The 13,105-nt window shown below is 33.9% G+C and overlaps 2 protein-coding genes across 2 annotated transcripts; both read right to left on the bottom strand.

Annotated features, from left to right (window-relative positions):
• Positions 1-4,740: 4,740 nt before the first annotated feature.
• On the bottom strand, positions 4,741-5,627 carry LOC129942545 (uncharacterized). The gene is made up of 2 exons (XM_056051538.1): positions 5,045-5,627; positions 4,741-4,978 (listed from the first exon to the last, which is right to left on the bottom strand). Exons 1-2 carry the CDS (start codon positions 5,280-5,282, stop codon positions 4,770-4,772), a joined length of 447 nt encoding a protein of 148 aa, XP_055907513.1. The 5' UTR covers positions 5,283-5,627; the 3' UTR covers positions 4,741-4,769.
• Positions 5,628-7,053: 1,426 nt separating this feature from the next.
• On the bottom strand, positions 7,054-11,220 carry LOC129947167 (uncharacterized protein K02A2.6-like). The gene has a single exon (XM_056057618.1). The coding sequence runs from the start codon at positions 11,218-11,220 to the stop codon at positions 7,054-7,056; it is 4,167 nt and encodes a 1,388-aa protein (XP_055913593.1).
• Positions 11,221-13,105: the final 1,885 nt, after the last annotated feature.

Here is a 13,105-nt window from a genome sequence, read left to right as displayed (position 1 = left end):
CAGGTAAATGTAGTTCAAGAGGTAGTTTGTTTATTAAAGTATTTAATAAACCTTTTCCTTTCACAATGTTTCGTCGACTGATATATTTTTTGGAATAATCAATCATTTTAAATGATTATCTTAACGTAAGAATGGTTGGATGTCATATGACACTTTTAAAATATAAACTTGTCATTTATAGGAAATCATTTAGTTTTAATTAATATGCGTTTCGTTAAACAACAATGCCAGTTACCAGTAATAAATATGGAACTGGCTAACAATATTGAAAGAAAAAAACATGGTAAACTATTCCCTCATAGTATAAGAGGGTTAATTACTGGTCCCTCAAATTGCGGAAAAACAAATGTCATGATGAGTTTGTTACAACATCCAAATGGATTAAAATTTGAAAATATCTATATATATTCTAAATCCTTACATCAACCAAAGTATGAGTTTTTACGAAAAGCCATAAAACCTATTAAAAATATGGGTTTCTTCACTTTTGCCAATAACAGTGATGTTATTTCACCCGAAGAGGCTAAACCAAATTCTATATTTATTTTTGACGATATTGCCTGTGAAAAACAAGACACAGTTCGAGTTTACTTCAGTATGGGACGGCATCATCATATTGATAGTTTTTACTTATGCCAGACTTATACAAGAATACCCAAACACTTAATTCGAGACAATGCGAATTTACTAATCATCTTCAAACAGGACGATATGAATCTAAAACATATATATAATGATCATGTTAATTCAGATATGACATTTAATACATTCAGAATAGTTTGTGCAGAATGTTGGAAGACAAATTACGGATTTGTGGTAATTGACAAGGATAGTCCTTTGAATGAAGGTCGTTATAGAAAAGGCTTTGACTGTTTTCTTAAGTTATAAAACAAATAACACTTTTGCTTTAATACCATATGTAAAGAAATGTTCTATGAGAACAGTACAGAGCAGTACAGTGAGCAGATAGTAGCAGTAAAAAGCAGTTCCACCCAGATTGAGACCCAGTATTCTTCAGTTAAGATCAGTAATCTCAATATCAAATTCAGTTTAAAATTTTTTGAACGATTCTTTCAACAACTTCGAAACAAATTAACAACTTGCCTCTGTAGGAAGAAATAAATGTTTACATTATGATGAATATAGATGTAAAACTTACAAAGGAATTAATTAAAACTACAGATGCTCTACGAAAGAAATACAAAGCTCTTAAGATCGGTAGGGAAGCTTACGAAACTCAAATTAAAGAAACTCTTAAACCTCTTACAAAACCACTAAACGAATTAGTAAAAAAATCAAATATCAAACAAGATCAACATAACCTTATAAATAGTCCTTTAAAGAAAATAAAACTCAATTTTGAACATCCTCAATCACAAGAAAATGATTATGATAACAAGAAACATTTTCATGAAGAATTCACCACCCCCAAAACTTCTATTGATGATGATGATGATTCAAGAATTTTTTCCGTTGATAGTAATACTACTCCAAAAAGAACAAAGAAAAAGTCAAGCCATAGTAGCTTTGCAGAACGCTTGTCACAAAAACAATTTCATGACACCCCTAAAAAATATATAGATTTATTTCTAAATAATTCCAACACCCTTGATAAAACGTATGGTGTACATTCAAAAGATGGAAAAATGTACATCGGTAATAGTGAGTTAAACCTTATCGGAAAAGATATAGAAATTAAAAATAAAACCTTCGAAGGAACAAATGGGTTATATGAGCTTATATTTAAGAAAAACCCTGATAATCAAGTTTACACCAATGAAGATTTAAAAAACTACAGGACTATATTACATGACACTAATGCTCATAGAATTGATCATAATTCACAGAGACAAGTACACGGCAATAGAGGTTATAAGTATAAAAAAATTATAAGTAAATTATTCGGATTAACAACAAATACTTCTAATACTCTATCGCCATCATCTTCAACACTACAAATACCTTCAGGAAGTGGAATAATGCAATTATCAAATTTGAAAAAAAACTATATATTTTGGGATAATCCCAATGAACTAGTAGATCGATTGAGACTTCTTATTGGTTCACAACAAGCTGGACACAACAATCACTCTAACGAAATTATTTCAATCATTGAAGAACTTAAAGAAGCCAATATTATCGAATAATAATAAAAAAAAAAAGATGAGTGTTGATAAATTTGGTCGTTTCTCAAATAGAACCCCACCCAGAGGACCAAGAGGAAAACAAGGAGAGCAGGGACCACCAGGTTTACAGGGAGAGCGAGGTTTGCCTGGACCACCTGGAGAGGGATTCCTCAAAACAGAAAGCGGAGATTACAACATACACTTTAAACGGTTAAAAAATGTTCAAGAACCACAAGAACAGGAAGACGCTGCTACCAAAAAATATGTTGATGAAACATACGAACAACTTAAAGAATACATCCAATATAGAGTAGTTGACAAATTTGAGAAACTACTGTTTGACACAATTGATAATAAGGAAAAAAAATCTGAAAATAAAATTGAAGACAATTCTATTAGTTATTAAAACTTAAAACCAGTCATTATATAACTTTAGTCTTTAATCTATCTCCTCAGTGTGGAGAACTCAATCATTATGTCTAACATAGATTTTTTATTAATTTTTGATGAAATTCTACAGTTTCTGAAAACAAATCATCATAATATACTAGAAGAACATCATGAAGAGCTTTTGAATTGTGTAATCTTTTTGAAAAGATTTATGAATGTATCTACTACAACATCAAAACATGGATGTCATTTCGATAACTGCCCATGGTCTTCAAACTTATGCAAAAATGGTCCAGATACATGCGCATGTTACATGCTTGAAAATAGACTGTTAAAAATAAAAAAACTGATGTCTTTGTATAAAAGATTGAAATAGTATGACTTAAACTTGTAGTTATTATATAGAAATATTTTAATTAATAAAATGCATGAACAAATACTTTGTTTTTATCATTCAATAAAAAGATGAGTCAGAGAAACGTTGTTGAAGAACTACATAAGCCTGCTCGAAGGAATTTTCCAAAAAGACGAGTAATTATTAAGGGTCTAGATGATTTATGGCAAGCCGATCTAGTCGAGATGGTTGTGTATTCACCCGAAAACGAAAATTATCGATATCTTCTCACAGTTATTGATACATTTTCTAAATTTGCTTGGACGGCTCCTATTAAAAATAAAACAGGAACGAGTGTCACTCAGGCTATGGAAGATATATTTAATAAAGGTCGTCACCCAAAAAATTTACAAACAGATGATGGAAAAGAATTCTTCAATGCATCGTTTCAAAAACTTATGAAAAAGTTTCAAATCAATCATTACTCTACATTTAGTGTTCTCAAAGCTTCCATTGTTGAACGATTTAATCGTACCTTGAAAACTTGGATGTGGAAAGAATTTAGTTTAAATGGTTCATATCGTTGGATTGATATTATAGAACAACTAACAAAAACGTACAATAATTCCAAACATCGTACGATAAATATGAAACCATCTGAAGTCAATGCTGCAAATGAAAACATATTACTCTCCAAGATCTATAATCACATCAAAATACATATTACTCCAAAGTTTAAAACCGGGGATTTTGTCAGAATTAGTAAATACAAACATGTTTTCGATAAAGGATACACACCGAATTGGACCACAGAAATCTTTAAGATAGCCAAAGTGCAACGCTCAAATCCAATAACGTACCTATTGGAAGATCACCAAGGACATCCCATTAAAGGAGGGTTTTATGAGCTTGAACTACAGAAAACTAAGTTCCCCGATACATATCTAGTCGAGGAAGTGCTTCAAAGAAAAAAAGATCGATTATTTGTTAAATGGCTCGGCTTTTCACACGATCACAACTCTTGGATTCCTATACCTAAAATTAATAAATAAGACACATCTTTTTGTAATTTTTTTTTAAATAAAAATCTTTATTGATATATACACTTATACATTTTTTTTTTCTTAAGAGATATTCATATGGTATGATTGTTTTAATGATTTGAAATTCAGTAATTCGACATCAGATTTGTATGCGAGATCCTCCTTCATAAAGACCTCAACTTCTCCATTACTTAATACTCTCTCAGTTTCATATTCATGATACTCATAACATTTAATGCTTAGAGTGCGCAAATTATAATTGCTATCATACGAACATCGAACAGTTAGTGCCTTATCTTCATCAAACTCAAGCTTGAAATGTCTATAAAAAACATCCTTACTTTGTATAATTCCTGATATTTCAGTTTCTTTTTTAATTAAGTCTTGCCTAAAACTCTCGATTGCTTCCTCTACGGTTACTATTTTTTTCTCCTCCAAAATTGTATTTACCACCGTTCTTGCTGTTGTTGAAGTCACTGTTGCATCATTTTGAAATGATGTTGTATCGGTTGTTGTTGTTGTGGTATTAAGCAAATTTTTACCATTTGTAAAGGTTAACAAACGAAACGATAAACCTATCTGCACAGTATCATTATTAGGTAAACTCAATGAAAAAGAGAGATTGTCAGTTATGTTTGCTTGTTGCAAATTGATATCCACAGGTAATGGCAAAGTAGCAATTAATGAAGGACAAATTAAAAGCAGACATAAGACTGATGAGTAAAACAACATTTTAAAAAAAAGATGTTTGCTATCCAAAGGTTTGTCATAAACTAATAAACATTACACTCAAATTTTAAATTTTATAAAATTTTTATTCTATCTATATTCATCTCTCTTTCTCACATCTTTTATTCTTATCTCATTTTGTTTATATTAAAATACATTCGATTGAAATGATGTGTCATGAACTCGTTCAACTGTCTCTATTTTTATGCGATGACTGTCTTTTTTCTTTTTAAGTTTTTGAGGTTCATTAAGTAATTCAACCTCACCAAATGGACAAAGCGATGGATATTCACCCTCTTTTCTCTTTACAGCATTCGAATGAGGTGTAATCGTTCCGATCAGTGTTAACTCCCCTCCTATAATATAATTTTATGTTTTATTCATTTCATTTTACTTTTTTTTATGAAAACTAATATTCTCACCTAAAAGTTTAAACCGTACATGTTGCATAGATTGAAACTGCAACTTAAAACTCAGAATAGGCGAAACGGTCTCACCATTTCTAATATGAAACAAAACGCATTCGCTTCCATATTCTGGCTGTAGCATCAATTTTAATGTGTCATTATAGAATATTACATCCGTAAATTTTATGTCCAACCATCCAGATTCACAGATACAAAATGTTTCTCCTTCCCTTAATCTTTCACACCAAAACATATTATTTTTTCTACTTCCCCCAATTAATGTTCTCTATATCAGAGCTGTTCTAAAAATAAAAACACTTAAGCAATCATTGCTAGAATATACATTTTTTTTCTCACATATGTATGTAGACATATAAACCCATTAAACAAAATACAAACCACAAATTACAATGAATCATAAAAAACATATTGTGATAACACCATTACACATTTCTATAACTCACACTGGCACGCGCTCCTAACCCCAAAACATCAATACTGATAAGACATACACAACCACCACGACTCAAACACTACCTACAAAGGCTGCCGACCTCTTTGCCACGCGCTCCTAACCACAAAAAATTCCCAGACTAGAGTGCCCCCTTTCCTACTCACTTTGAACGTAACGATTTGATTAATATTTCATAAGGAGAAAATGAAAACTAGAAGTAATGGGATGAAGAAAATGAAAATGTCTTCTTTCTAATGCAATGGAATATTTAATTGAATAATAATGGATTGTGTAAAGTATTGAAATAAACTTATAGAGTGCGTTACGGATCATTGGATTTCAACTTCGATTTTGATGAACTGATTTAAAATTGTTGAAAAGATTGATTTTTGTATAGAATGATCGGATATCAATTAAATATCTTAAGAAATTTTAAGAAGTTTAAAAACTTCGTATTACAATTTTATAATATGAAGAATATTGAGTTGGAAATTGATATGGAATGGCAGACAAATATAATCTGAAGTAATTTGCTAACTTTTTTTTGAATTAGCATCTCTTTCTACGAACCTTTTTCTTAATAATTTAAACCAACAAAAAATTCATCTAATTAAACCTCAGCAATATTTGTAGCTGTGGTGACAAAATTGTAATCAAATTAAAATTGGCCTCTAGCTTGAATATTGATGGTCATTATTCTCACTTAGGAGGTCAAGGTTTATCATTACTTAACTAAGAATTTGAAGTACGAAGCAGAAAATTACTCTGATCAATTATTTTTGAGTGATCAGAGGGGAAAATAAAAAGTCTTAAATGGAGTAGAAAGATGTTTTTTATATCAAGATAAACTGAATATACATCTTTCGGTAGTAAGTGCGATTATTTTAACATTTAAAATCGAACACAAATAGTAATTTCTATAAAAAAAAAATCGGTAAGAAGAGCACTTACGAAAGTTTGTAGGATTTCAAAGAATAATGGTTTGACACAGAGTGAGTTTAAAATTTTGAATGCACTTAAGAAATTTTAAAAATTAATTAAATAACGTTGTGCAGCAATATTGTCTACAGTTGTTGCGTGCAAAGCGATTTAGAGGTTACTGCTCATACAGGAAGGAAAACAAGTGGGCCGACTTAGAACCACTTGGCGAAGAACGGTCAAACAGAATTCATCACGACTGGGGAAAAATTATCTCCAGAAATGTTTGATATCAATTTAAAGTTATACGTAATTAAAAGGTCAATTTATTTTACCTAAAAATTAGTCTTTCTTTTCTCTCATTATTTATATATGTTCATCATACAAACTGTTACAACGTTATTTATAAGTAGTAATTAATTTATTTAGTCACGTTATAATATAAAAATAAGTATAAGAAATTAAAGTAAGTATTGGTAGTATAATAGATGGGTTTAATGATGATTGTTCGGCGGTGGGACTACGACTGCGCTCGCCAAGTAATCGTCCAATAATTGTCACATCAACATAAGTGTACGTACAGTGTTGTTATAAGTTGCAAGCTGTCATAAAGGATTTCGTATACTACATTTCCTCCCACTCAAAGATATCATCAATGTGAGACCTGGAATCGAACGACAGGTCTTCGTTGTCTGTAAGAGCGTCTAGGTGTTTGCACAGCCGGAATCACCGACGGCTTGGCAGCTGCATTGTTGTCCCTTGTTTCTGGAACAATCTTGCTTACTGTCGATGAGACTGAAGGAATATTAGTATTATCAGAATTTATACTTGCCTGATTTGCTGCAGAACTTTGAAGGCCCTTATTCATGAAAAACTCATCCAAGTGATTTTCATTCGAGTGCTGAGCCCTCATCTGGTTTTGGTGTCGCTTAAGAGCTCCAAAAACTGTGGATACAAGGTATGTCATCCGCCCAAGTTGCTTTTTTACCCTACCTCGAATCCATTTTGGTCCTCTTGAGAAGTTCTTCACTAACACTAGCTGTTCGCTAACAAAACGATTAAGTCCTTTGCTGCTTTGTAGTTTGTTCTGTCGAGGGAACATCAAAGCAAGAGGAATTTTAGGCTGTCGTCCATGTAATATTTCTGCTGGTGATTTCCCGGTAACAGGATTCGGTGTCGATCGAAAAGTGCTTAAATGGTGAAGTAACGCATTATTCAAGTCTTCTCCTCCTTCCATAATCTTCTTTAATGACGTTTTAAAGGTCCTTACAAAACGTTCAGCCTCTCCATTAGAGGCAGGATGAAAAGGTGCTGACGTCAAATGTTGAATTCCATTTGAAGAACAGAATTGTTCAAACTCGTGGGACACAAATTGTCGACCATTGTCCGAGACGATTGTATCAGGTAGTCCCTCCAGCGCAAAAATACCTTTCAGAATTGAAATTGTGGCAGATGACGTTGTTGTGGACATTTTAACAACGAACGGAAACTTAGAAAATGCATCTATACAGACCAACCACATGTGTCCAAGAAATGGACCCGCAAAATCCAGGTGTATACGCTGCCATGCATGATCAGGTGACGGCCACGACGAATACTCCTTCCTTGGGCTACTGCTTGTTTCCTGACATTGTATGCATTTTGCTGCACGTTCGGTTATGGCCTTGTCTATAAATGGCCACCAGCAATATCTCCTGGATAGCTGCTTCATTCTTGTGATCCCCCAGTGTCCATCGTGGAGGAGCTTCAACACATTTGGCTGCTGCGATGCTGGAACAACGACGCGAACGTGCTCAGCCTGAAGTAAAATAATATTATTTTCTATGAGAAGAGAATATCTTCGGTCAAAATAAGGTTTCAACTGTTTATCTATAAGCTTTGATGAGTCCGGCCAGCCGTGGCGTAAAAACTTGAGTACTTTGGATAGAACGGGATCTACGGCTGTGGCACTGGCTATTTGCTTGGCATCCACTGGAAACGCTTCAATCACTTCATCAAATTGAACATGCAGACAGGAGTTTTCGCTTGCATCAAATTGCTCATCCTGGCCCATTGGTAACCGCGACAACGCGTCTGCGTTTCCATGTTTACTTGTAGGCTTGTATCTGATGCTATATTGATAACCCATCAAGAACAAAGCCCAGCGCTGCAATCTTTGAGCTGTAAAGACAGGTAAATTTTTTTCAGGGTTAAATATTGAGACCAGCGGCTTATGGTCCGTATACAAAATAAAATGTCGACCGTAAAGATACTGATTAAACTTCTGCACCCCGTATATGATAGAGAGGGCCTCCTTCTCTATCTGACTATACCGTTTTTGATGTATGTTCAAAGTTTTTGAAGCGTCCGTAGCCAGAATTATAGGCAAATCGTCACGAAAATGAGATAGCCTCGTTGCGTCCACTAGTTGTGATTTTAAATATTGAAATGCTGACTCTTGCTCTTTCCGCCACACAAACGCTGTATCATTCCTGCGGAGTATATTTAAAGGGGCACTGATTTGAGATAAGTTTTTAATGAATTTATTATAATAATTGACTTTCCCCATGAAAGCCTGTACATCTTTCACGTTAGTTGGACGTGGCAATTCTTTAATCGCGATAACCTTGGAATCTGAAGGTCTAATACCTGTCTCACTAATGATGTGGCCTAGAAATTCAATTTCTGTCTCCAACAAAATACATTTTTCACGCTTGCAAACCAGACCATATGACTTAAGCCTTTCAAAAATTTCGCGTAAAGTGTCCAAGAGCTCATGAGTGGTTTCGGCTGCCACAATTATATCATCAATATAGTTCCCACACTGGCGAACCCCCGCAATTACCTGTTCAACTAATCTTTGGAATATTGCCGGCGCACTAGCAACTCCAAACGGCAACCTCTGACACTGGTACAATCCCATGACTGTGTTGACGACCATAAACTCCTTCGATTCATCATCCAGCTCAACCTGGAGGTAAGCGTCCGACAGATCAATTTTTGCAAAAAATTTGCCACCTCGCACCTTGTATAACATCTCTTCTACTCTCGGTATAAGCGCATGTTCTACTTCTAACTGCGCATTTAAAGCTTTGAAGTCCCCACAGATTCGTACTCGCCCGTCACTCTTTGGTACCACGACGACTGGTGCTGCCCAATTACTAAACTTAATTGGTTTCCAAATTCCTTCTGACACAAGGCGCTCCACTTCCTGCTTAAACGAATCCATCTGAGAAAAAGGGATTGGACGGCTTCTGAAAAACTTTGGAGACGCTTTAGATTTTAGTTGTAGATGGGCTTTAAAAGGTATGCAACGGCCTAATGATTTATCAAAAATGCTACTAAATTCATTACATAAATCATTTACCTTCGATTTTAACGTGACGTTAGATATATTATATACTACCTCTTGCTTCATATTAAGCCCAAATGAGTCTAGCCAGTCTATGCCGAGAATATTATTAGCCGCTTTAACATCAGTCACAATGAGAGGTAGCACCATTTTAATCGAGTCGTATTCCACATTGACGAATGCTTTTCCAAGCACGGGCACTGTAATGTCACCATACGCCTTAAGAACAATGCCTGCCGGCTGCAGCTGGTTACATTGCAACTGTCTAAATTGTTCTCTGCTAACCATGGAGCATGAAGCCCCAGTATCCACTAAGAAATCCATAAACCGATCATTTATTTTAAGTTTTAAAATCATTTTATTGCCTTTTCGGACTGGCTGACTTTGCAAAACATTCGTATCGTGTGCCGTTTCACTTTGATTGTCTAAATCTACCACGTTAATAAAATCGATCATGTGACTGTCCATCGTCTCAATATTTTCCATTTTCTTCGACCCGTTAACCGACTGTCTATTGCGAGAGCGATTCCTACGATAAGAATGCTTGTTTCTTTTTTTATTTCTACTACCCGTTAAACAAACTGAGGCGATATGACCAGTACCGTTGCAACTATAACAGTCCGCATTACGAAATTTACAACTGTCTCTATTGTGGCTTACCCCACACCGCGGACACGATTTAATTGGCTCCGTAATTTGACCGCTACTTTTCCCTCTACCTTCACTCATCGGACGATTTTTACGCGTTTTATTTGCGTCTATACGAAAAATTTCTTGCTGTTGAGTACTTTGCCCTTTTACATTTTTAAGGACACTTACTGTGTTTTTCGTGGCTTCATAAGATTCTGCTATCAAAAGTACATCTTCCAGAGTAGGGTTTGGCTTTTGGAGAGCTGCCGTACGGACAGCATCGTGGGGAGTATTGATGACTATCGTATCCCGCAGCAGTTCATCAACAAATTCTTGCTTGCATTCTGGTTTGGAACAGATATACTTACAATTGCGGGATGAGCCACGTAGCTCAGCTACCCAATCTGCATAGCTTTGGCCTTCCCCCATTTTCGCCTGAAAAAACTCATATCGAGCTGCCAATATGTGAACGTTGCGTTTAAAATGTTCAGACAATTTATCTGTGATAACCTTAAATGACAGATCCTCTAATTTGTCCCCAAGTAATTTTTGAGCCAATTCAAAAATCTCAGAACCTACCCATGAAAGAAGGAACGCCCTTTTTTGCTGGTCTTCCTCTACCGAGTATGCCGAAAAATGTTGCTCTAGTTGCTTCAAATATGATTCCCAGTGATGCTTCTCTTTCTGGTATTGATGAAAAGGTGGAGGCGCAGGTGTATTTGATGCAAGTCTACCCAAGCCATCCATAACCATACCTGGCTTCGTCACTTTTTCCATCCATTCTCTTTGACTGATCATTAAAGACTTCAGAAAATTTTCCTGTTGTCTGAGTAGCTCCTTTAACTCCGCTGCTTCCATAGCTTACACACAAATTTCAGCAGTAAACTGAACTGACACGTGGAAAGAAAGTAAAGAAACCCAAATTAATTATGTTGGAGTGAAGGTATACAATTTTGCGTATCGATATTATTTATATCGCGTAGTTCGATTTTTTTTTGTATTAAAAAAAATGTGTTTCTCGTCGCCAAAATGTTACAACGTTATTTATAAGTAGTAATTAATTTATTTAGTCACGTTATAATATAAAAATAAATATAAGAAATTAAAGTAAGTATTGGTAGTATAATAGATGGGTTTAATGATGATTGTTCGGCGGTGGGACTACGACTGCGCTCGCCAAGTAATCGTCCAATAATTGTCACATCAACATAAGTGTACGTACAGTGTTGTTATAAGTTGCAAGCGGTCATAAAGGATTTCGTATACTACACAAACTTAAACAAAATCCTTTTTATTTACGAACTATGTACTGTACATATATTCATTTTTATATTAGCTTATATTCTTTGAATTTTTCATTGCATATATATTTATTTTTGTGGTTTCTGTCATACCCATAAAAAGAAGCAAATTTTATATTTCTTAAATTAAGCGTCATACAAAAATCCATGGTTAAGCTTGTTTATGGAAAACAGAAACAACGCTTGTGTATTTTCTTGAACTGTAAAGTTATCTCTAGGTTCAACTATTTATATAATAATATTATTCTCATAAACGAACCAACAAAAAAACGCATAATTCTCTCTTCATTATCCAGCGAAAAAGTTTTAATTGATTTAAAATTTTCAAGGTATAGGAGAAATTAATTTTACGGTGAGAGACTAAAACTAATTGCAACTTAGCCTGGGTAAGTAGAAAATTGAAACTTTTCTATCAGTTGGAGTTTTTAATAAGAGTAGGTAAGGTACCCACAAAATTTTTTGATCCAAAAAAAAAAAAAATGTTACATCATTGCCAGTCCTCCTAAGTTGAAATAACCAGGTTAAAAGCTGAAATAGAAGGTCGTAAGACATGTTTTTTACAGTCATCATTCCAAATACTATAAATTAAAGCCGCCGACGAGTATGTAAGCTACAATCTGAAAAAAATGTATGAACATTTTTTCATTTATTTATATGACAGGATGCCATCCTGAGGAAGCTTGAGGTGCTAATTTGTAAGGCTTTGTTTTCATAAAAGTAGTAAAATTACGATATTTGCTGAAGGTGCCTGAAAAAAACAGGCCGTATTACTATTTTAATTGCAAAATATATTTGTCTAGGTGTTCTCAAAATGATTAAAAGAGTGTCTTAATATTGCTAATGAAAAAGTTGCACCATTTTTTCATAAAAAAAATAAAATCTACAAAAAACAGTACGCAACATTATTAAATATCGATGTTCGGTTCTCGATATCTCGATAACGCAGGCGACATAGTTAAATGACTGATTTTCATAGAACAGTTAAAAACAAGCATTTTTAATATCGGAGGGGTTGTCTATCTCCCCCGTTTAGGCGGTAAGGGCAATTTAAAAAACCATGTACGTTAAATAGAAAAATAATAATATAATAATAATTATTTATATAAAAACAAGTAAGAGCAATGAATTCTAAAAAAAAAAAAAGTATATAATCTAGAAGTTTTGAAAAATTACACTTTAAATATTTGTTTAACTTTTTTGTACTCAAATTTTGAGTTTTGACTTAATTTAAAAACTGGCTAACAGAACAGAATGTTCTAATGTATAATAACTAATAATTAGTTGTAAGTATTAATGTTCTTTTTAACTATTTTTTCCATTTTAGGTAATAAAGGTGGGAGATAGACCCCCTCCCATAAAAAAATTCTTGTTTTTAATTGCTCTTAAAAAATCCGTTATAATATTTTGTCGCCTGAGTTATCGTACTCTTGACCGTGAACAAT

The sequence above is a fragment of the Eupeodes corollae genome, chromosome 1, assembly GCF_945859685.1.
Source record: "Eupeodes corollae chromosome 1, idEupCoro1.1, whole genome shotgun sequence".
Taxonomy (NCBI): domain Eukaryota; kingdom Metazoa; phylum Arthropoda; class Insecta; order Diptera; family Syrphidae; genus Eupeodes; species Eupeodes corollae.
Note: the sequence above shows the minus strand (reverse complement) of the source record. Positions and strands in the feature narration are given on the sequence as shown.